The sequence below is a fragment of the Urtica dioica genome, chromosome 12, assembly GCF_054948205.1.
Source record: "Urtica dioica subsp. dioica isolate 48M chromosome 12, U.dioica_male_clone48M_v1_H2, whole genome shotgun sequence".
NCBI lineage: Eukaryota > Viridiplantae > Streptophyta > Magnoliopsida > Rosales > Urticaceae > Urtica > Urtica dioica.
The window spans coordinates 22,089,248-22,112,258 of NC_142767.1; the positions used below are offsets into that span (position 1 = coordinate 22,089,248).

The window sequence follows — 23,011 nt, forward strand, 5'->3', positions numbered from 1 at the left end:
GATTGACCCACCACATATCCCTCGAGGTATGAGAGTTTGTGAGCTCAAGACTAACAATGGAATGTTGGATGAAAGCTTAGTTCGGACCATGTTTGTAGAGATTAACGTTGAAGCTATCCTTGTAATCTCATGCTCGGGGCCGGATGTTTAGTGATGTTTTGATATGGCATTTTACCAAGGATGGAGAGTTCATGGTGCGTAGTAGATATCGTATTACTATGAACTTGAACCACCTTTCGGGGTCCTCTTCTTCAGATGAAGCGGCGAGATGACGGTTGAAGATATGAAAACTTGATGTTCCACAAAAAGTCAAGCTCCTCTTGTGGTGGGTCCAGTCTGTAAAGGTTGGTTGCCTACTCGAGCCATCCTAGCATGTCAGGGGGTCGGGACAGAGCTGTGGTGCCCAATTTGTTCCAACCATGTCGAGACGATTAGCCATACCTTTTGGGGATGTGCCTTTGCACGTCCTGTTTGGAAGTCAGCGGGATTTAGCACTCTTATGGCTAAATTCGTATCAACCTCCGAGGCTCGCAACAAGGCTAAAAGGATGCAGCTCTTGCGTTGGTCTCCTCCACCGGTTGGCGTTATGGCTATCGATGTGGAGGTTGCAGTGGACGACCATCGCCATAACTTTGCCACAGGCCATGTGCAATAAGACATGATGATAGCGTGGGGAGCTGGAAGAGACAGTGGAGATTATGAGAGGTGTGCGGTGGGCAATATATGCAAATTTGAAGAAAGCTTGGGTCCGCTCCGTCTGCTTTGTCGTGATCAATCTCCTATAAAGTCGGAGTGCACCAATAACCGATCTTGGAACAATTGTAGAAGACATCCTTGCATTGATGAATTTCTTTGAAATTTTGGTTTTCTTTCATATTTCCAGAGCTTGTAATGATGTTGCACACTATTTGGAAAAATCGGTTATTATTTCGAAGTTTTCTTCTGTATAGTCGGAGCATGTTCCGGTATGCACAGAAGAGGTTTTGGTCGCTGGTTGAATAAAATTTTGAGAACTGGGCTTCTAAAAAAATGTCACTGTTATCATTTTTTTTTTCTTTTTACTTTTGAATGCCCTTCGTTTTTTTTTTTTTTAAATAATCTAGAGCCTTGTTAAATAATTTATTATAAGTAAAATGTATTATATAAATATTGTTTTTAAAGTGAAACACTTTTAATTTTAAGATAGTATTTTTAATTTTTTTTTAAAATAGTGTTTTTTCAAACTTTAAATAGTTGTTATTTAAAAAAAAAAAAAAATATAAACATTAATCAAAGTTAAATGGAGATGAAACACTAAATAAATTTTTTTAGATATAGAAAAGAATTGTCTATAATTTTTTTTTAATTTTGTGAATGAAATTTTGCTGTCGTTGGGGTTTGAACTTTAAACCTATCGACCTCTATTTTGGAACTAATGTGAAAATTATTAATAGACTAAACTAGATATTACAATTGCTTACAACTTGAAAAGTATTATTTTTTATTTCTACTTGGGCTATCTAAAGTAAACCATATTATTATAAAATATAGGCCCAATGGAAACCCAATAGCAGCACAACTTTGGCGCCAAATCTCCATTTCCCGCGGGATGTATAGAATTCGCGCGCGCATGACAACACAAGGCACAATCAAGCCGCGCCAAAACTTAAAGGGCAAAATGGTAAATATAAAAATATTAATAAAATGAAATAACTATAAAAACAAAGCCCATTTTGCCTCTACAGTGACACTTGGTCTCCCTCTCTCTCTCTCTCTCCCTGAATCTCTGCAATGGCTTCGCATAGAGGAACGAGGAGAGTGGCTCCGTGGCGAAGACGATCCGTTGCTCCGAAGCCGATCGAAATCTCCGATTCAGGTTCCGACTCGGAATACGACGACCTCTGCTGCGAAAAATGCGGCTCCGGAGACTCTCCGGCGGATCTTATGCTGTGCGATAAGTGCGATCGGGGTTTCCATTTGTTCTGTCTGAGGCCGATCCTCGTCGCCGTCCCTAAATCTTCGTGGTTCTGTAAATCTTGCTCAAAGTCAACCCACACCAATAAGCTCAAATGTACGTCTCTCTATCTCTCTCGCTCTTAAACAACCACATTTCGGTCTGTGGAATGAATGCGTTTTTTTTTCCTCTTCAGATGAATGATTGATCTCATGCAGTGATTTTTTTATTTTTTATAAATGCATTGCTGTTTGTGACTGATTGTTCAAAATGGCACAGCGTTTCCTCTCATCCAAACTAAGATTGTGGATTTCTTTCGGATTCAACGATACCCTGATTCGACCTTCAAACAAATCCAAGGTAATAGAAAAAAAGGGGGATTTGTATTGATTGTTTAGGGTTTTTGTATAGCTGTAAGCGTGTGCCCTAAAATGCGTTTCTGTGTGTGTTTAGAAAATAATCGAAAGAAAAGAAAGCGAGCTAGTAGCTTGGTGATGTCGAAAAAGAGTAGAAGGTTATTAGCGTTCAGCCCGATCGAAGATGAGACGAGGAGATTGGAACAAATGGCTTCCCTTGCAACGGCATTGACTGCCACGGCTGCCGAGTTCAGCAATGAGCTCACTTACAGGCCAAACATGGCTCCAAAGTCTGCGAATTCGCCGGCTCTCGAACGTGAAGGAATGCAGGTATATATAATTATTCAAAATTTAAATAATTTAGTTTTAGGATTTAGTGTTCTAAGGACGCCATGAATTTTAGTTATTTGTATGGGTGTCCGAATTTAGGGACTAGAAAATGTAGATTGATTGCCTCTTTAGTGATAGAAGATTCTGATAAGGTTTTAGGGGCTGGGTAATTGTGATAAAATAGGATATGTAGAAGTTCTAACTAGTCTTTATTGTGGAGAATTTTAAGAGGAAGGCACTTATCATTTGCCAAAGGGTCTCTCGAATTACTCGGAGTTCCCGAAGAATCCTAGTAAAGAATTTTGATTACCAAAATCTCGACAGAACCTTCAAATTTCTAGATTTGGTGGATGTCTCTCACGTTTGAGTTATTTGCGGATTTTTGTTGCGTGGATTTGTGATCAAAGTCAAACTAGTCGTTGACCCGACTTGTCTCGTTTTCAGGTTCTTACGAAAGAAGACACGGAGACCTTAAATTTGTGCAAGACGATGATGGAAAGAGGGGAATGGCCACCGCTGATGGTCGTTTTCGACCCTAAAGAGGGGTGAGTATATAAGCTTTTGAATTTTTTTCTTTCTTTCATTTTTTATTGCTACATTTTCACCGACTTTGATTTTGTTGTTGCTCGAAACAGTTTCACTGTAGAAGCGGACAAGTGCATAAAAGACCTGACGATAATCACCGAGTACGTTGGAGATGTTGACTTTTTGAAGAACCGCGAACACGACGACGGAGACAGCATGATGACATTGCTCTGCGCTTCCGATCCTTCACGGAGCCTCGTTGTTTGTCCAGATAAGCGCAGCAACATTGCTCGCTTCATTAACGGCATCAACAATCACACCACGTAAGCTCGTCTTCTCACATTCCAAATTTTTTTAGCCGATTTTCTGGACTCGTATCGACAAACGTTGAGATTTAGATCAAACTATCCCGTGCCCGTATGATCAGGCCCGGTCATTCCCTTAGCCAATTTAGGCAATTGCCTAAGGCCTCTCCTATTTAAAGAAAAATAAAGGCCTCATAAATTGTAGTTTTTTTGCCCAATAAACTTAAAGACTTAAATATTGGCCTCATAAATTGTTTTGTTTTAGTCTTTAAGATTATTATTGTTTGTTTTTTTTTTTTTTGTTTTTTTTTGTGTTCGTGTGCTTGTGTTTATTATTATTATAAGTTTTTTCTTTTGTATAAAAAAGGCCTCATTTTCAATTTTTGCCTAAGGCCACAATAGTTATTAGGCCGCCCCTGCGTATGATATATAACTGCTAAAATCCATAGAACGGTCTTTCTTTTTTTATAAAGGAAACATGTCTTGTATTGTCTATATGAAGCTCCTTCAATGCCTGTTTGTGTAAAGCATGTCTTCTTTTATAAACTTCTTTGTGCCTGTTTGTGTAAAACCTATTGGTACCCAAACAAGTATAATATATAAAAAAAAAGTGTAATGTTGTTTTGTTGATAAAGTTGAAGGGTGTTATATCTTCACTGTTAAGAATATTCTATGTGGAAGTCTGAGGTTTATTCCTTGTTATTGGTGCTAAAATGCTGAATGCAATTTGGTTGTTGGTTATAAAATGTAAAAAGGAAATATTCAAAAAAGAAAAGAAAAAAAGCCCCTTTGAATATTTTTCGTTCTCCAATAGAAATTGACATTGTGTATCCTCTGATGCCATTTGCAGGGAGGGGAAAAAGAAGCAAAACCTCAAATGTGTGAGATTTAATGTCGACGGAGAGTGTCGAGTTTTGCTGATTGCCAATAGAGACATATCAAAGGGAGAGAGGCTATACTATGATTACAATGGGTATGAACATGAGTACCCAACTCAGCATTTTGTCTAACCTCTTAGTTTTTTTTTTTTTTTTTTTTTCTGAATTAGTCACCCACACATAAGTTATAGCTTGGAATTGGGCACAACTAGAACCAGGCCAATTATACATATGATTTTGTTGAGAAGAGAAAGGAGATGAATATCAGGTCAGAGGAAATGAAAATATATAGAATAGGAATGTGCCTATTTTTGTAATCCATTCCATATTTATGGAAACAGAATGGGCTCAGGCCCATTACTTTTAAACAGCCCAAGAGGTCAATATAGCCCAATTCTTTATTCAACTATTGGCCCAAGTGCTTATATTACTTGCTCTGTTACGTCCTTCAACTTCATGGTACAATTTAGGAAAAGAAAACATTACTTGAAATATAATTGTGATGTCTCTTGAGGATATTTCATCCATGCCTACCCGGTTTTTGTGTATCAAAATTTTCATATCTTAGACTATCAATGTTAACCCAAACCCCAAAAGCATATCTGTGCTAACCAATGAGCACCACAAGCACATCTATATAATCATTTGGACAATAATTAGGTTAATAATTAGCTGCTTAGTGGTCATAATTTGTTTTCTAGCTTGTGTAGGGTAATGCTTTTCTCTTTCTTTTTCAATTTTTAAATCATGCCAAACCGCTTTGATTGATTTAAACTTGTGTGGGTCCTTTGCCATGAGGCAAGCCTTACTTCATAAAAAAAGAATCAAAAATAAAAACAAACACTAAGTATTGTTGGATTAGATTGATTTGCATTTGCTGACATAATATCTAATAATAATGACCCTATTACAGAATTATGAAGTTTCATAAAGTTAAAACACTTTGGCTTTAAGCCAGAAGATAATAATATCTGTTATTGATATATAAGAATTAGCAAGAAACAAACACAAAGTAGCGTTGGAAGAGAAGAGACTAGAGTGTGATGTCCATTTGCTGACATATTTATATCTAGTAACAAGGTTATATACTAGAATAGAGAATAGTGCATTCTCATGTAAATATATAAAATATAAAAAATTAAATGTAAGAAAAATGAGAAAACAGGATCTCTACAACCACAAAATAAGCAACTAACTTCAGAAAATAAAGATGACATATTTGACATATATCCCCAAAACCAGACCTAAAAATATATATTTTTACGTAATAAAAAAATGACACAATCCAAACGGTGTGAAAAGGGCTTGTGTGGAATCATAGAATCCACATACATTTGCACAAAGGATGAAAAAAAAAATGTATATATTGGATGACAGTGGAGAAGAAATTCATGAGGGCAGGTCTGAATCTGATACCTTAGTTGTACAAAATTTTATCTATATTTTTTTTTGCAGCAAAAGAAAGGACTGTCAGTGCATAACCAACACTTTCCCTCACAAGCTTATGATTATCGGGCAGGTTTAGGACCACTCTAGGATTTCAAGCCTTCAGAAACATTTTTTTATTTTTTATTTTCCAAATTTATAAATTTACAAAAATAAAATAAATTTACAGGGTGGTCCAAAATTAGGGGATACCATAACCCACAGTAGGTGACAAAAGCAATCAAACTGAGTTAGTGAGTGAGTGAGTGAGAAGCTACAATCAGATTTGTATTAAAGTCTAAGGGCTTGTAACTACACATATTTGTTTTGTTGCTCAAAAGTGTGACTGCCATAAGATTTTTGCTCTGATGCTCTTAAAACCCCACAACAACACAATAGTGGTCCTATTTTTTATTTTATTTTATTTTTGTATTTTTAGATGTGTTAAAACTGAAATATAGTTGTACTTCTCTTTGGGTTCTACAATGTTTCTACTGATCAGTGAAGTTAAAATGCATAAATGTATATATGACATCACATCTATCTTAGCAATGAGATTTTGGCATCAGAACTCCCAAAAATTGGTGGTGGTGATTGAGGTGTGAATAACACAGATTAATGATTATTAAAGTGCACAATCTTGTAATTACAAAATAATGGTATGTAACTAAGAGAGCGATTACTACACGTGTAACATAAATTAAATAATAATAAAAATATGTTTGAACCTAAGTTTATTAGGAACCATTTAACGTGTGAAAAATATGATTACACATGTATTGTACTAGTACTGCTAGCCCTGGGCCAAAAATGATGCAATAATTGTGAGAAAAAAAGACCTAATTGGTTGATGTGTACTTCAGATCTGTTTTCTCTCCATTTCATCAAAGAAAAAAAAAATTGCAATATAAATTCAAGGTGAAATTATACAAGATACATACGACCCCATTTGGACACAATTATTGAAAACTAGACTCTTTATTGATTGGTTCTTTTTTCTTTTTCATTTTCTTTTTTAAGCCCCTACGAAGTATTTATAAAACTAATTGATAAATAAAAGCTAAATTGACTATTGTTATTAGTTTTGCATTTGCATAGTCCAACACCAGTCCATGTCACTGATTTGTATGTTTTGCCGGTTTCTTTTGCATTTGCTTAACTATTTAGTACAACCAATTGTCCCCCTAAACCTATAATTTTTTACTGCTCTTTTACCTTAACCTAAAAAAACTATAAATAAAGACGAAGTTTCAAAAATATAGCAACTCGGCAAATAGAAAGAAAATAAATAAATACATAAATAAACATATGCATCTATATTATGTAGGTACACCGCATATCAAGAGAAGGAATAATTATTCCTACTATATGGAGTGGAAACAAAAATTAAAATAATAGATAGATATAGAGAGGGAATATGTACTTGTTTGTACTAATGTAAGACCTGCCATCCATTTTAATTTTTTTTAATAATTCAATTTTACATCATACAACATATTATCTTCAAACGATAATATTATGTTTATTAGTGATTAAACTTTCGCTCTCTCGTAGAGGTAACCTCACAGACTGGAGGTTTTGTCACTTAAGCTAAGTTTTTAGGACCATCCGTTTTAATTTTACTATTAAAAAAAACGAATAATGTTTTAAAATTAGAAAACTACCTATTTTATTACATTTTATATGTGAATATTAACTCTTTAGTCTTTACACGATTATTCACCTTAAACATACTCGAACTTTAAATGATAAAGTCTGATTTGAATATAACATAATTAATCACTCGCGAATATAATAAATTGATTGCCAGATCATAATAGTAATAGAAATAACATGCAGATTAAAATAGTTTCATGAAATTGTCCTACATGATTTTTTTTTTTTTTTTTTTTTTTTAAACCAGGAGGCAGTATATGGATTCAATAAATTTCTCATACTAAATAGAGAAAAAAATAGAGGGACATGACTGAATGAATATATATTATATATATGTATATAATGTACGTACCTAAGTTAAGATATAAATTACATACTTAAAGTCAGCATGTGAGCACATTGTACACATTTAAACACATATACAAATGTAGACCTTAAAACTCAACGTACTTGCGCAAAAACTTTAGCATAAACTCTCAGACTCTAGATTTGATCTTATACGGATATTATTGTCACCAAATAGTACATGGTATTTACAGAATACTCTCAAGAAGATAACATTTTACTGCACTTAATACCATTAGAATTGCTAGGAAATAAATCCCCATCAACTTGATCTTATTTCACTGTTTTCAAACAAAACAAAAAACTACATACATTACATATATATATATATATATATATATATATATATATATATATATATATATATATATATCCATGTATTTATATGTCCCACCAGCAGCGTATTTGCTGGGGAAAATGGTGTTATTATTTATATTAAATTATATTATATTGTATACCACCTCATATCCTACAAAATCTTTTCGTCTTTTATTATTTCTCTCTTTTCCTTTCTTAGACTTCACATTCATTCACCCACAAACATATAATAAATAATAAAATATGCGATTTTCCGTGGTACGTCCATTCGCTTTGAATTGGTGAGAGAGCATCATTAAAAAAAAAAAAAAAAAAAATTGAATGTGTCGAAGAACGTATTACAGCGTTGCTCAGCTGTATATATACATGTCGATTTCGAACTTATCTTAAATTAGTAGTTCGTTCCTTTAGTGTGTTGAAAATTGAAATCATGAATTTATTATTCCATGCCAATGTAAAAAAAAATAAAAAATGCATGGTGATGGTAATTATAGTGACGGAGCCGTAATTTGGGGTTAGAGAAAAAAAATTAATAAAGAAAAAGACTACTAAATCTTACAAAGATCATAGATGAAAAAGAATAGTCAGAGGACATTTACGAAAAAAAAAATCATATAATTCATGCTAAAAATATAAAAATTTATGAAATATAAAAATTTATGAAATAAAAAAAAGAAGTTTTAATTTTCAAAAGTACCTATAACTTACTAACGAAAAAAGGATATATGATTTTTTTTAACAAGTTAATATCATGATCTGTGAGATTGAGACTCATGAGAGGAATGATAAACTAGAGCAATATAAAATCTTATAAAATCATAGCTAGAAAGTGGATATATAGATATATACAAATTAAATGTCACATATGATATGCATCATCACAATTAGTCCAATGCTGGTCCAATATCTATGGTTGGTCTATCGGTCGAATATCTTAGTCATAATATTGATAGTTTCTTTGGCTTCTTTTTCTTATTCTCTTCTATCTTTACTCATATTGTGAGCCGAATTAATTAATTTAGAGGCCTTCTTGAGGATATCCATATCGTCACTACATAGCTTCATTTTTACTTCAATAAATTCTAGCGTATTATACGCACTAAAATCTGGGATAAGTGTTGACACAATCCATGTCTTCTTATGTACAAAATAGTCAACTGATTTATATGAAGATTGCCGACTTTATTCAGATTAAATATGATTATTTGTGTGTATACCTCAAAAAGAACAATTTAATTTATTTGTGTGTATGATGTGTATATATTTATTATACTCCATTGTCACTAGGTAAGGATAAAAGCCAGCTATAATCTCTCCTACTTTTTTTTTTTTTTTTTTTTTTTTTTAATCGCAAATGCATGTTCATTAAAAAGAAAAAGTAGGTAAATAATTTGATAGATTCCAATCATTAAAAAATAAAAATGAAAGAAGGTTTTTTGTCTTATTAGTGAACTATAATATTTGTAAGAAATTAATTAATGGAGGATAGGCAAGAATCAAATGAAACGAATCATTAAAGATTACATATATGTAATATGATATTGTGTTGGATTTTCCTATATAAATATGGATACATTTACCAATTAATAATATTTCCCCCCTCCTACATATGTAGACCATATAAATTATAATGTTATAAAATCCAGAATGGAATTTTCCTGCTAGCACCCATTTAATACATATACGACGTATTTATTTCATAAACAATACTATACTTTTCTTCAATATTGTATTTTTTTAAAAAGTGTAAATTGTACCCACGAAACATTATTACGAACCGCGTGTAATTAAAATTTAGAAACCATGCACGATCACTTTTATCAAACACATAATTTCTAATCATGCAATGTATCCTAACACCAACACGTTGAAAAAGAACAAAAATAATTAATAGCATCTAGCTATTCTTTTTCTTGAGTTCACCAATTGTCGGCTGACAGCAAATATTCAAATAAACAAGGGATAACATATAATCATAAGTGAATAGTAAAAAAAAAAAACTTATTGCGAAATATATTTTGAGCGATTTCTATATTATTTTTTGTCGGCGTTGTCCATATATATTAAAAATTACGTATTATACGCATGTGTCTCTCTCTACAACCACAAAGCGTGACTTTATAGCTCATTCTTTGAGATTTATTAAATATTTGTTTTGGGTAAAGGGATATATGTTATATTATCTCTTTGCCAGTTATCTACTTCAACATTTTATCCAATTCTCTCCACTATATATTTCTATAACTATTATTACTCTCCGCGAGAGAGAAAACGTAGGATATAGAGACAAAAGTAACAAAAAATGACGTGGACCCGAGAATTTAGAAGGTGTTATTGAAATCATACAATTATAAAATAAATGTTTTTTTCCTCTCTTTTTATTGGGGAAATCATAGAGGGATGATTGAATTATATGTTAATTGTTTAAGTCAACCGTTAAGAGAATTTGGTGATGTGTTTTTCACAACAAGAGAGAGAGAGAGAGAGAGAGAGAGAGAGAGAGAGAGAGAGAGAGAGAGAGAGAGAGAGAGAATTCTACCATACAAAACCATGGGACTTATAAACTTATATGATATGGAAAAGAATCTTTGGTGGACGTGGGGACTATTCCATATAATGATTTGTTGCTTAAAAAGCAGGCATAGTATACCCTATACATAAATACAATTCATTGAAGAAAATGAAAATACACCCACATACAAATAATGTCTTTTGGATACACAGCTCATATACGGATAAAGTGGTATTTATTATTTTGTGTATTTTTATTTCACAATGGCGGCAATGGTGGCATATATTGGTGAGAATATTGTTCTACGGAAAAAAGCAAAAATACACCGTATACATATAATGAGGTATATATTTGAAAGTATTATTTTGGCTTGTGAGTTGTGTTGTTGGGCTAACCAATAACACTTGTTACTTTGATGGTTGCAAAAATACAACTTTTTTCTTGCCCCACGTAGAGTATACAAAGCCTTAAATGAATTTTGTGTATTATGTGCCACATGCATGGCGTTCATGTGCTTGGTCCCATTTGTGCTATATTATATTATATTATATTATATATGATGAGTATGAAAAGCATTATCCATATTCATCTTTTACTTCATCACCACAAATTTGTATACCCTTCATCCATATACCCTATATTCCCCTTAATGTCGTTTATGTGAAAATACACCTATATATTACATATTGGTAAACTAAAAATAAAACATTGTTTATGTGTGCATTGCTTTTGGTACGTGTATATGGATTGGTGGTTTATCAAATGAATAATAATGACTTAATTTGTTATGTGAATTTTGTTGACGTATTTGTTTTTGTTTTTGTTTTTTGTTATATGTGAATTAGCTTTACCTATAGGAAAGCTTTGCTCATGCATGACGATTAATCACATTCTACACATTCGTTGTATATTAGTAGTATGCAATATACTAAGGCGCTAATATTTTTCTATATATCTTTCCAAAAGAGTTTTGGTTTTAGATGCAAGATAGTATCTAATTTTCTAGGGTTGTTGAATTTAAACCTTGGATGTATAATCACTTCAACGAATGGATACTTTTTGTCAAACAAGTTTATTTTAAGAGAGCAAAATTTTGGAATTTGCGCTAAGACTCGCGGTTTCACAACTAAAACTAGTACTTGTGCAAATTATATTTATTTTGGGTGTATCAATTGCTTTGGGTGACATACATTTTTTGTCACGCAAAATCGGGCTACGTCCTTCGCGCGATAAAGACACCAATTTTTTATTTATTTATTTATTTATTTTTTTTTTTTTTTCGAAACAACAGTTTTATTAGCTTTATTAATATAGTGACAACAATTATTATATTTTTATATCTCAATGTCTTTCAATCTTTTTTGAGTAATTGCATTTATGCTTTATATATGTTTTGGAAAGAGGAATTGTAAATATGATTATGATATATAGAAAATACAGCTAAGTCCATTGTTGACTATACAATATTGATTCAGAATGACCGTATTATAGGAGATTCCATGACCTGACCATGTATTTATATATTTGAGTTCTATGTACATGTATGTGTGTGTGTGTTTTAAATAATGATGATCCCATCCATCAACTAATTAAGGAAAGTTAACATTCTCATTATTTTATATTTATATAAATAATAATAAATTAATGCCAAGCTCTATATATATGGATTGATGTAAATTGTATATTTGATTTGATTCAAGATTTATATTAGTTCGCGTCAAGAAATCATGGAATAAAAAACCTCATATATAAACAAATACTATCATCACGTATGTCAAAAGTAAAATGTATATTACTTGATACTTATAATATATATATACATGCAACCAAAAATCAACGGGTTACGTAGCCAAAAACATATGAAGAAAGAGTATACATATAAGAGCAAACAAGAGTTAGCTATGTCTATTATCTATACCTAGGCACAAAAAAATATATACAAAAATAGTTTATATATGTTTGTCTGTTATAGTTGGTTTTTATTTTATTTAGTACGATCGATCGACTTGTGCAAATCACCATCACAAAGAAAAAGTTGCGAGAGAAAAGTTGGACACTAAAGAAACATTTTATCATTAGGGTTTTCCTTTTCGGTATATGGTTTTTGGTCATGATTCAAAGAAGAAGAGAAAACAAAAATTTTAATAGTACATTGTTTCTTATTTTCTAATTATTTTTTGTACTCTTTATCTTTGTTACTTTAGTTCTTAATTAGAGTAATAAAACTAATGATTGTGTCTTCAAAATAGCTTTAGTGAATATGTAACAACCTTGAAAGTGAAACAAAGCTAAAAAGATCAAGAGAGCCTATATAACACCGTCCAAATCAATCAGTAAAATACTTTTGAAAATCATAATTGTACCAAGAAAATATAAGACAACTATTGACTTTAATATATATTTAAAAATTATAATACAGAACCGGACTGGGACAAGCCTTAACCAGTTTCCTTGCTATGAGGAAAATAGTTTGTCATGATAGAGATTAAAGTAAAATTGGCTGGTTAATTTGAAACAAGCGACTTTTACTTTTTGACTTTCTAGGGTTTTTATGGCCTTAATGGCGACACAAACCTAATTGTAATAGAGTTATAGCGAACTAGCTAACCCATCTCCTAATTATTTACTTTGTCATTTAATTACATTACAAGTAATCTTTTTGGCTATCTCACAAATTTCCCTTTATTTTGATTATTACTAAAATTATATACTAGTTGATCTCCCTTTCCCAAAGAGTAATTATGTAAATAAGGGTTGTTTTGTAAATACAATAATGTTATCATTACTTTGAGGAGATCACATTGTTACTTGTAATTTACAAATTAATTCTCTCTCTCAAAATGAATAATTATGGCAATAAGCTTCCTATGCTATTATTGTAGGATCATAAAAGTGACACATAGAATCCCAAACCAACCTCAATTATGAACATGATTAATAAGGGGATCAAAATAGTATATTCAAAATCTGAATTATGCCAAACAAAACTTAAATTATATATACAGATTCTCACCAGATTATATTCATATATGGGGTCCCAAAGTAGATTAAAAAAAATAATACGGTGATTTTTTGGGCTGAAAATTTATGGGCAAATTCATAACCCCATCCCTTTTCATACAGTTGCCAGACAACTTTCAGCTGTATTTTTTTTATTTATATTTATTTTTTTTGTTGCAAAAAAACAAAACAAAATATATGACATAAAAAAATAAGGATGTACAAAAAAAAAAAAAAAAAAAAAAAAAAAAATATATATATATATATATATATATATATATATATATATATATATAAAATTAAGACAATCCCTAATAAAGTAATTTGAACCAAAGCGTCATGGAGTTACAAATTGACATTGGTCACCGTCTAAAAGGGAATAAAAACAATATATAGGTCATGATCTCTGACTATTGACCACTTCACTTATTTTAGCGTTGTTTTTGTGAAAAGATAGAATAAATTCTTTGCCTCAATATATACATAAACATATACACATAAAACATAAATCATATATATATATTTATTTATTTATTTTTATATAAATCCCAAGTCAAAAATTTGGCACTGACCCAGTTTTGTGCTTAGTTCAAGGGTGGCACTGGCAACCCACCCCCACTAGCAATTTCAGGTTACATTAATTTAATATTTTTATGTTTAATTTGTGTTTAAAAAATAGAGAAGCATGATAATTAAGTGGACCCATAATTAATTGATTTTCTGTACATATAGATGAGGTTAAATATTGTGTTACACTAATTAATCTTTAACACCAATTCTTGGCTTGCAAGAAACAAATTGCATAATTTAAATCAATTTGGTAACAACACACCCCCCCATTATGTTCTAGCTAATTCTACTAGTTTCTAAATGGCAAAAAATTAAAAGAGAAATATTAAAAATCTTCACACCAACAAGGTTTTTTTCATGAGTTTTAACACAATTCTAGTAAGTCAATTGAAAATAAAACAAAATGATAATTTTAATTGAAAACAATTGTGCCTTATTACAAACTGATTCATATTTCAAACAAATATCTCTTATAAAATTGAAATATTAAGGGAATATCTTTTACATTGATTTCAACACACATGTCATCTAGCTAATCTCCAACCATTTACCTTTTAACTGTCTTTGTGTGCTCTCAACTCTCAAGTCAAAATTTCCTCAAAAAAAAAAAAAAAAAACTCTCAAGTCAAATATGTCTTTCAGTTCATTTCTACGCATATTACGCTTGTCGAAATATTACTATTAAAATATAGGCATTAAGCTTCTGTTTTCTAAATTAACTGGTATCAATAAAACAAGGCTGTTCTGTACTTGTGGGGACATTGGTGTAATACGGATTTTTTGAATTAATAATAAACAGATATTTTTTTTCCTAATTATAATATTTAAAAGAAAAATAAAACTAAAACCAAATTGACAAATTTATTATCATATACGGAGAGAGAACATAACACACACACACCTCTCTACTCCCAAAATCTCGTTTCTCGGGCCATCCATTCACGAATATCAAGAGGGAAAAATAAAATTATTAGCTTAACCTATTTAAAAAAATAAATAAAACATTATTGCATATATAAAAAAAGAATATATTTACAATTTTATCCATTATTTTTTTATTTTGATTTTTCAAGTATTTGGTTCTCTTTTTAGTGCTTCTTCATTTCTTTTATTCATTGAGAGAGAGAGAGAGAGAGAAAGAGAGTCCAAAAAAGCTACAAATTTTTAATGGTCTCTCGCTTCTTCGATCTCTGTACATCTTCGTCTCGAACAATTCCCATTCGGAAAGAAACGAAAACATGTAAGCAAACTCTCTCTTTCTCTCTCTAAGTATGTATATTCATTATTGTAAGAATCACGTTTTGCTTTTTCTAATTTTATGAGTGTGTGGGAATAATAATCGGCGATGTTGGATTTGTTTCTTAGAGTGCAATCATGCGATCTTTAAATTCCGTTAACGAGATCTGTTCTCTGTGTACTATGGAACCTGTTTTGACCTTTTTCCGCTGCACAATTTCTGGGTTCTTATTAGTGGTTTTAAATTTTTTTTTTTTTTTTTTTTTTGCTATCTGTGGATTTGGTTAATCTCAAATTCTTCAATTTTTATAAGGCCAGGTTCAATGTCTGCAGATTGGGATCCATGTTGGATCTCTTGGTTTCTGTTTAATTTGTTGTTTATTATCACAACACTCTTTGTCGGTTTTGCTAAAACTGATCTTGGTTTCTGTGTTTTTCTTTTTCCTTTTCAATTTTATAGTTATTTTCCGTATTGGACTTTCCCTTGCTTCGAATTGAAGAAGATTGGGAGAGAAGACTTGGTCACATTGCCTAGGGTTTTAAAAAGGTGTTAAAAAGTTCTTTCATGGGTTGAACTGAAAAAACCGTGCTTCTATTAATGGATAATAGCTTTAGTGAAGAGGACGAAAACGGGTTCTTCGACGCCCGAGAGGACATCTCGTATTCGAACTCCGAGGCCTCGGACTCGGACTCGAATTCGAATTCGAATTCTCACCTCGATTACTACGGCGTTTGGGTCCGAGCCCCGGAGAGCGTCCACGAGCGCCGAAGCAGCTTCCTGAGGAGAATGGGGATCGAGACCGACGGTAGTTCCGAGCTCGACAGAGTGAGAGAGGACGGGGATGACGTGGCGGTCCTGAGAAGCCCGGAGCGGTTCGAGAGCGAGTACTACTCGAGCCGGTCTCTGATGTCCCACGGCTCGATCGGAAATCGGGACCCGCGGGACAGAGGCTCCGAGGACGAGAACGATGACGACGACGACGAAGAAAACGATAAGAAAAAAAACGAGCCGGATTTCGGGTCTTCCCCGAGAGAGACGGCGAGGAGGGTCAAGAGCGGTTGGCTTAGCAGATTGCGGTCCTTTACTTGCACTATGGACGACCAAAGCGTTGATGCGGCGGAGAAGCTCAGGCCGAGAAGGGCTCGGAGAGTCAAAGTCAAACAGGTCAACAAGCGGTCGAAAGAGCTCTCGGCTCTGTACACGGGGCAGGAGATCAAAGCCCACGAAGGGTATATCACGACGATGAAGTTCAGTCCCGACGGGAAATTTCTGAGCAGCGCCGGCGAGGACGGGGTTGTGAAGGTGTGGAGGGTCGGGGAAGAGGATCGGTGGTCCAACGAGGTCGACGCGCCGGAGTTGGACCCGTCGTGTTTGTACTTCACGGTCAACCACGGATCGGCCGATGTGAAGCCATTGTCGCTCTTCGATAAGGAGAGATCGGGGAACGGTAGACACGTCGCGGTGATGAAGAGGACCTCCGAATCGGCGTGCGTCGTTTTCCCGCCCAAAGTTTTTCGGATTTCGGAGAAGCCGTTGCACGAGTTCCGCGGTCACACCGGGGAGGTTTTGGACCTCTCGTGGTCGAAGAACAATGTGAGTGACTAAACTAGTTCTTTGAGCTTTGTTTAATGATCTCGGCCTATATATAATTTCTAAAATTTGGGGGTTTTTTTTTTTGTTATTCGAAGCAGTTTCTCTTGTCGTCATCGGAGGATAAAACGGTTCGGCTGTGGCGAGTGGGATGTGATCGCTGCCTGAAAGTCTTCTCTCACAGCAATTACGGTTAGTGAGTTATTATATATTTATTCTCTCCTCTGCAACATTCTCAAATTTATAATAATTTATTTATTTCTCACGAGTCTTTGGCGTGTCTCCGTGCAGTGACTTGTGTACAATTCAATCCGGTCGATGACGATTACTTCATCAGCGGATCGATCGATGGAAAAGTTCGGATTTGGGGAATTTCAGGCTCCCAAGTTGTTGATTGGACAGACATTAGAGAAATCGTCACGGCTGTGTGTTATCGTCCCGATGGACAGGTTTGTTTGTTGTTCTCGTTGTTGGCTCCCAGATGTTTATTTATTGTAAATCATATTTTATTTATAACTCGTTTATTCTCGTAATTCAGGGAGGAATTGTTGGGTCGATCTCAGGTGCTTGTCGTTTCTATAATATATCAGGTTTGTACTTATAATAATCGGAACTCGAAGATTACCCGACACGTAAATTAAATTTTTTATCTTATTTTATATTAATATTTTCCGGATTGTGATTTGCATCAGATAATCGGCTGCAATTGGATGCTCAGATATGCTTGAACAGTAAAAAGAAGTCGCTCTGTAGAAAAATCACCGGCTTTCAGGTACCAATCCTCTTCCCTTTTTTCGAGTTCTCGATTCGCAATTGTTTTTTTGCTTTATTCCCTCGATTTTGATCGAACGCATCGACTATCATCGATGCAGTTCTCTCCGCGAGACTCGAGCACCGTGATGGTCACTTGTGCCGATTCGCAAGTCAGAGTTCTTCGCGGGACCAATGTCGTCGGAAAGTACCGTGGTATGAGCACGCTCTTCTTCGACTAACATTTTAATGTAAAATCTTATTATATCTCTCGGTTTCCTTTTTTTTTCCATTCGAAAATTAAAAATTAAAAACAAATTATTTCTTAGGTGGCCGTAACACGGGAAACCAAACATCGGCTTGTTTCACCTCGGACGGAAGACACATAGTCTCCGCGTCCGAAGACTCGAACGTGTATCTATGGGGATGCCTTGACCACCAAGAAACCGTCCCCGCCTCCTCGCAGGCGAAGAGCGTCCGGTCCTGCGAGCGATTCTCCGCGGGCGCGTCCGTGGCGGTGCCGTGGACCGGCGAACCGGAGGCCGCCACGCGGTTCCCGTTCTCGTCGTCGCTCGAGTACCTCTCGGCGGACCAAGAGTTCTTCCTCGAGTCGTTCCCCAAGGCGGCCTCGGCCACGTGGCCCGAGGAGAAACTCCCAAACGCCGAGAAATCCTCGGTGACGATGCACAAGTCTCAGCTCAAGTTCCTCAAAGCCTCGTGCAAAGGGACCGCGGGCGGGTCCCACGCCTGGGGTTTGGTCTTCGTCACCGCCGGCTGGGACGGCCGAATCAGGTCCTTCCAAAACTATGGCCTCCCGATACAAGCAAAATGAGAATATTCCGGTCGAGGAGAGGGGTTTTTATTTATTTATTTATTTTTTTTCGGGGCCCATCTCGATCGTGATCGCGATCATCAATCATCAAGTGGCCGAGGTTAGCCATAGCTTATCTCGACGCTCCGGATTAGTGTTGAGCTTACGATATGATTTTCCGGGGCCCACGAGTAGGGCTGTTTTCTTTTCTATGGAAGCTGGGTAGTGTGAAGATGAATTGGGAGAAGGAATTGGTGGGGGAGTTTTGGCATGATTTATTGTTGGCCGGTCTGAAATCATTCATCTCTTTGTCTGCCATATCTGATCAACTCTCATGGTGTGGACCCAATAAATCAAAGCTATATATTACCAGGGTTTTTAATTTAACCCAAGCTAGGCCAGGCCATTCATAAATTTATTCAGTTTTATATATATATCTGCTGCCTATCTTCATCTTTGAACAAATTGCCTAACAGAAAAATTTTAGTATGTAATTTACTAGACTCAGTTTTAGGTCTAACATCTAACTTGAGTTTTTGGTACCTTTTTTTATTTTATTTTTATTTATATGAACTTTCCCATAAGTGGATTAGATAAGAGTGAAATTCCCACTTGGGATGATGAGGCATATATGGATTGTATGTAATAGTGTAATTTCCATTACAATTGTAATTTTGTCAAGTGAAATAAAATGTTTTTTTTTTTTATTTATTTTTGGGCCCCTGAATTATTATGCTTTCATTGTCTAGTGTATGAGAGAGTGCCACGTGTCTAAAAAATAATAATTATATTATTTTTGTTCACATAATAGGAATGTTTGAAATGACTAAATGACGTCGTTTGTGTATTAGGTAGGCTGAATCCAAGGTAGGTCATATTTATATGCCCATTGTTGGGTGTCAAAAAAGTACGTCCATGTTGAAAGAAAAAAATATCCTTTGTAGCAAATTCTCGAAAAATAATTAGCAAGTTTTAATGGGTCACGAAATGAAATGTCATTTGGTGAGAAGAAATAATTATAAGAAGTGCCTTTTAAAATAGGACAAAACAACATAAAGGGCAAAGCTCCAAATAAATACTTGTCAAATGGACTAACATGTGTAACAGAGAGGATACAGCATGATTGACATCCATACTAAAACTAATACTTTTCTTTAAATTAAAATATATATATTAAAGTGATAATTAAAACTAATGAAAATTTGTGACATTATGATCAACAAGTGTATTCGATGGTGTATAAAAATATGATGAAGGAGAAGAAAGGGGAGAATCCAATATGGCTATAAAGGATTCAAAAGTAATGGGTGAGTGCGAAGATAAAATATTGTTGTAAATAATAAACTATGGTTCCTTTTTTTTCACCCAGGTACAAAATGTAGGACAATTAGGAGACAAGAAACAAATTAGAAACATTATTAAGGAATAAATGAATCATTAGTGTCTCTGATTCGGATGTTAAAGCCTCACTACGCATTTGTCTCTTCTCAAACAGTTTGTTTACTTTTTTCCCGCACAATAGAAAGGGAAATGTAGTACTTGAATTAGTATATTTATATAATAACAAGGTATCTAAACTTTTCTATGTTATAATTCGGAAAGTCTTGAGACATCATGATTGAGATTAAGAAACAGCTTTGAAATAAATATGGTTGTGTTATCAGATCCAAGCACATATCCTCCGACAACACAAGCACACATCAGTAGTTTTCTTTGGATCCATCTTAAGAGTACAATCTTAAGTATTAGGTTATTTTCTCATGATTAAATATTTGACAATTTCCTTTTTTTTTTTTTGGACAATGTCCTTTATACTTCGTAAGATGGGCTGTATAAAAATTCTATTTACTTTCTATTTGGAGTTTTGGACTTAACTGCTCACTTTAATTTTCTTATTTTTAAAAATGACCTATTAAGTAATGTAAAGTAGTTTTAACTATTCCTTGTGATTTCTAACTTGGTTTAGTAATAATTTCACACCACTTGGGTTCAAGCTCCTGTCATTTCAAAAAATGCATCCACTTTGTTTATATTTATGTACGCATAATTACGATTCACTATATTTACAATTATAAGAAAATTTATACAATTCAACACTTAGTGTTTTTAATTTAAGACTTTTGTTTACATATTTAACCAAACTGACTAATTTTGTAAATTTGAAACTGAATATTTGTTAGTATAAGGAATTAAAAAAATATATCATCACACATTAAAACATATAACTTAACACATGGAAATTGTATGCAATAGTTGTTTGACACGAGATTTTTCTTGATCAACAATTATGAATTTCGACAGAAATACGATTTTGATTTCATACTTTCGGGATCTAAATTTTTTTTTCGTGGAATTCAAGATTTTTTTTAGAAATAGATGAATACAGATTCTTAAGGAGATCAAGCTTGATTATATTACGACTAGGTATTAAGTTTTTGCGCCAAAAGAATGAGATGGCGATTTCAGCCTTTACAAGCATATATTTGTAATACAATACAATTAAATGATTGCAGATTTGCAGGCCAATATTCATCTCGAATTGATAGTTCGATCTCGTCTTTTTTTAATTATAACTATTTACTTCCAGCTCGGGATTTGAATTTGAGTTTCGTGCCTCGGAAAGTCGAGGTTAGCTTGGCCAATTGATTTTCTTATTTGGTCACCTCTTTTTATAGTTGACATTAGGCCTAAGTTTATTCTAAGCGCGATTTCACTAATTATTGAATACGGATAAAGTCATGCACCAATAAGCTCCGAATGTCGATGAGGATCGAATCTATCGCAGCTTGATGGTTATCGTGAATGATTGCCTTGATCGCAAGGAGACAATCACTCTCACACCTGAGACAGAAATTCAACATTTAAAAAAATGTAAATATCAAGAAAAATGTTTGGTCACAACTTGAGAAACACCATTTTTGTTGTAAAAAATCCAACACTATTTTTGGGGAAAAAAAACATTATGACATAAATTCCACATATATTTTTTTAGTCATTTGAATCGACGTTATAAAGCCCGTCAAAACTAAAAGCCCAAACCTATGGTTGTCTTAATAAATTGAGATTTACAGTAAAACTCATTCCATCTTAATTCAATGTGATTATACATAAAATGTATATACATACTCGTCTAAGTCTTACATGAAAAAAAAAAAAAAAAAAAAAAAAAAAAAAAAACCCTGACCAAGTCAAACTTTGAACGGTATTCAAAATATGAAATTTAAAATAATATTCGGTTTTTAATTTTGCGTGTAATCGCATACCAATTGCCTGATATTTTAAAATGAGCAAGCATTTAATAAAACAAAACGCGCCTTTAATTATTGGAATACGTTTGGAACTTGTCCGAATACAAATTAAAAGCTAGATATAAATGAAATTTTAAAATAATTATCGAAAGTAAATAAAGTCTCGGAAAATTATGACAATAATGAGTATAAAAAACAAAATCCTGATGATTTATATTTCCTTTGAAATACGTCCTCGAAGGTTAAATTAATTAAATATCATAAAATTGTCAATATTCGAGGATCGTGTTTAGATGTGCAACAATCTCAATTTTATTACCTAAATTAAAAGCTCTCAACGCCCATTTTTCATTTAGTCGTGTTTAAGGTTTCAAATCCTAAAGATAAAAAAAAAAAAAAAAAAGGTTTCAAATCAGTCACAATTTATCACACCAATCACGCTGAAATTTGCACATCACAATTCACAAGTCAAAAATCAATTCATGCAAGAAGAAAACTAAAAAACAATTACTGGATAAACCAATTCAACTCCTTAAGAAGATCACCAAAAAAAAAGAAATGAACAAACAAGCCATCTTTCGGATTTCAAGAAATCACGTAACAGAGCTAGGCACAACAATCACAACGATTTAAGATTTCGACTCAGAAGCACACAGCAGAAAAGAAACAGGAAGCTCAACACGAAACCCTAAGGCGGAGATTGATCGGTTAGACCGGGAGCTTGACGGCGGCGATTTGCGGCGGAGCTGGTCGGTGATCGGCGAGATTGACGGATCGGGAATTGGAGAGCATGAGAGGCCGATCGTGGCTCTCTAATTCCTCGACGGCGTCGAAATCGTCGGCGGTTTCTAGGTTGATGCACGAACACCGCTCCAGAGAAGCGAAGAACGCCGATGCCACGTAGGCTCCGAGGGTTCCAGCCACGCCGTTGAGCTTCTCACAGGTACTCTGTCCGTGGTTTTCCATTGCGGCGATGAGAGAGAGAGAGAGAGAGTTGTTCTTCTCAATCTCAAAAGCTTTAGAGACAAAGACGAGGTTGGGGAATTTGATTTAATTAATTCCTTTTTCTTCGGCTTCTTGGAATCAGTAATTTATCACTAATTAATTAAAAAGGGTTAAAGAATCTCGCTCTGACTTTCTAGGAATTTCGTTTTTCAATTTGTGAATAAAACGACATGTCGTTTCACCAATAAAAACGACATGTCGTTTCAATACGTTTCAC

The 23,011-nt window shown here is 33.9% G+C and overlaps 3 protein-coding genes across 5 annotated transcripts; 2 read left to right on the forward strand and 1 right to left on the reverse strand.

The window, feature by feature from the left end:
- The first annotated feature begins 1,746 nt into the window (after window positions 1-1,746).
- ATXR6 (TRITHORAX-RELATED PROTEIN 6) lies at window positions 1,747-5,860 on the forward strand. 3 transcript variants are annotated; one of them, XM_089603216.1, is made up of 7 exons: window positions 1,747-2,050; window positions 2,213-2,293; window positions 2,387-2,619; window positions 3,064-3,164; window positions 3,255-3,467; window positions 4,300-4,422; window positions 5,783-5,860. In XM_089603216.1, the coding sequence occupies exons 1-7, from the start codon at window positions 1,771-1,773 to the stop codon at window positions 5,850-5,852; spliced, it is 1,101 nt and encodes a 366-aa protein (XP_089459342.1). In that variant the 5' UTR covers window positions 1,747-1,770; the 3' UTR covers window positions 5,853-5,860. The 3 variants fall into 3 exon arrangements, with proteins under 3 accessions (XP_089459342.1, XP_089459341.1, XP_089459343.1); XM_089603215.1 differs by lacking the exon at window positions 5,783-5,860 and adding an exon at window positions 4,498-4,828; XM_089603217.1 differs by lacking the exon at window positions 5,783-5,860 and having other exon boundaries at window positions 4,300-4,828.
- A 9,392-nt stretch (window positions 5,861-15,252) lies between these two features.
- On the forward strand, window positions 15,253-19,248 carry LOC149380401 (uncharacterized). The gene is made up of 8 exons (XM_089602646.1): window positions 15,253-15,393; window positions 15,850-16,983; window positions 17,082-17,172; window positions 17,272-17,429; window positions 17,519-17,570; window positions 17,673-17,752; window positions 17,853-17,946; window positions 18,060-19,248. Exons 2-8 carry the CDS (start codon window positions 15,988-15,990, stop codon window positions 18,560-18,562), a joined length of 1,974 nt encoding a protein of 657 aa, XP_089458772.1. The 5' UTR covers window positions 15,253-15,393; window positions 15,850-15,987; the 3' UTR covers window positions 18,563-19,248.
- Window positions 19,249-22,245: 2,997 nt separating this feature from the next.
- Window positions 22,246-22,882, reverse strand: LOC149380402 (uncharacterized). Its single transcript, XM_089602648.1, has one exon. It carries the CDS (start codon window positions 22,753-22,755, stop codon window positions 22,498-22,500), a length of 258 nt encoding a protein of 85 aa, XP_089458774.1. The 5' UTR covers window positions 22,756-22,882; the 3' UTR covers window positions 22,246-22,497.
- Window positions 22,883-23,011: the final 129 nt, after the last annotated feature.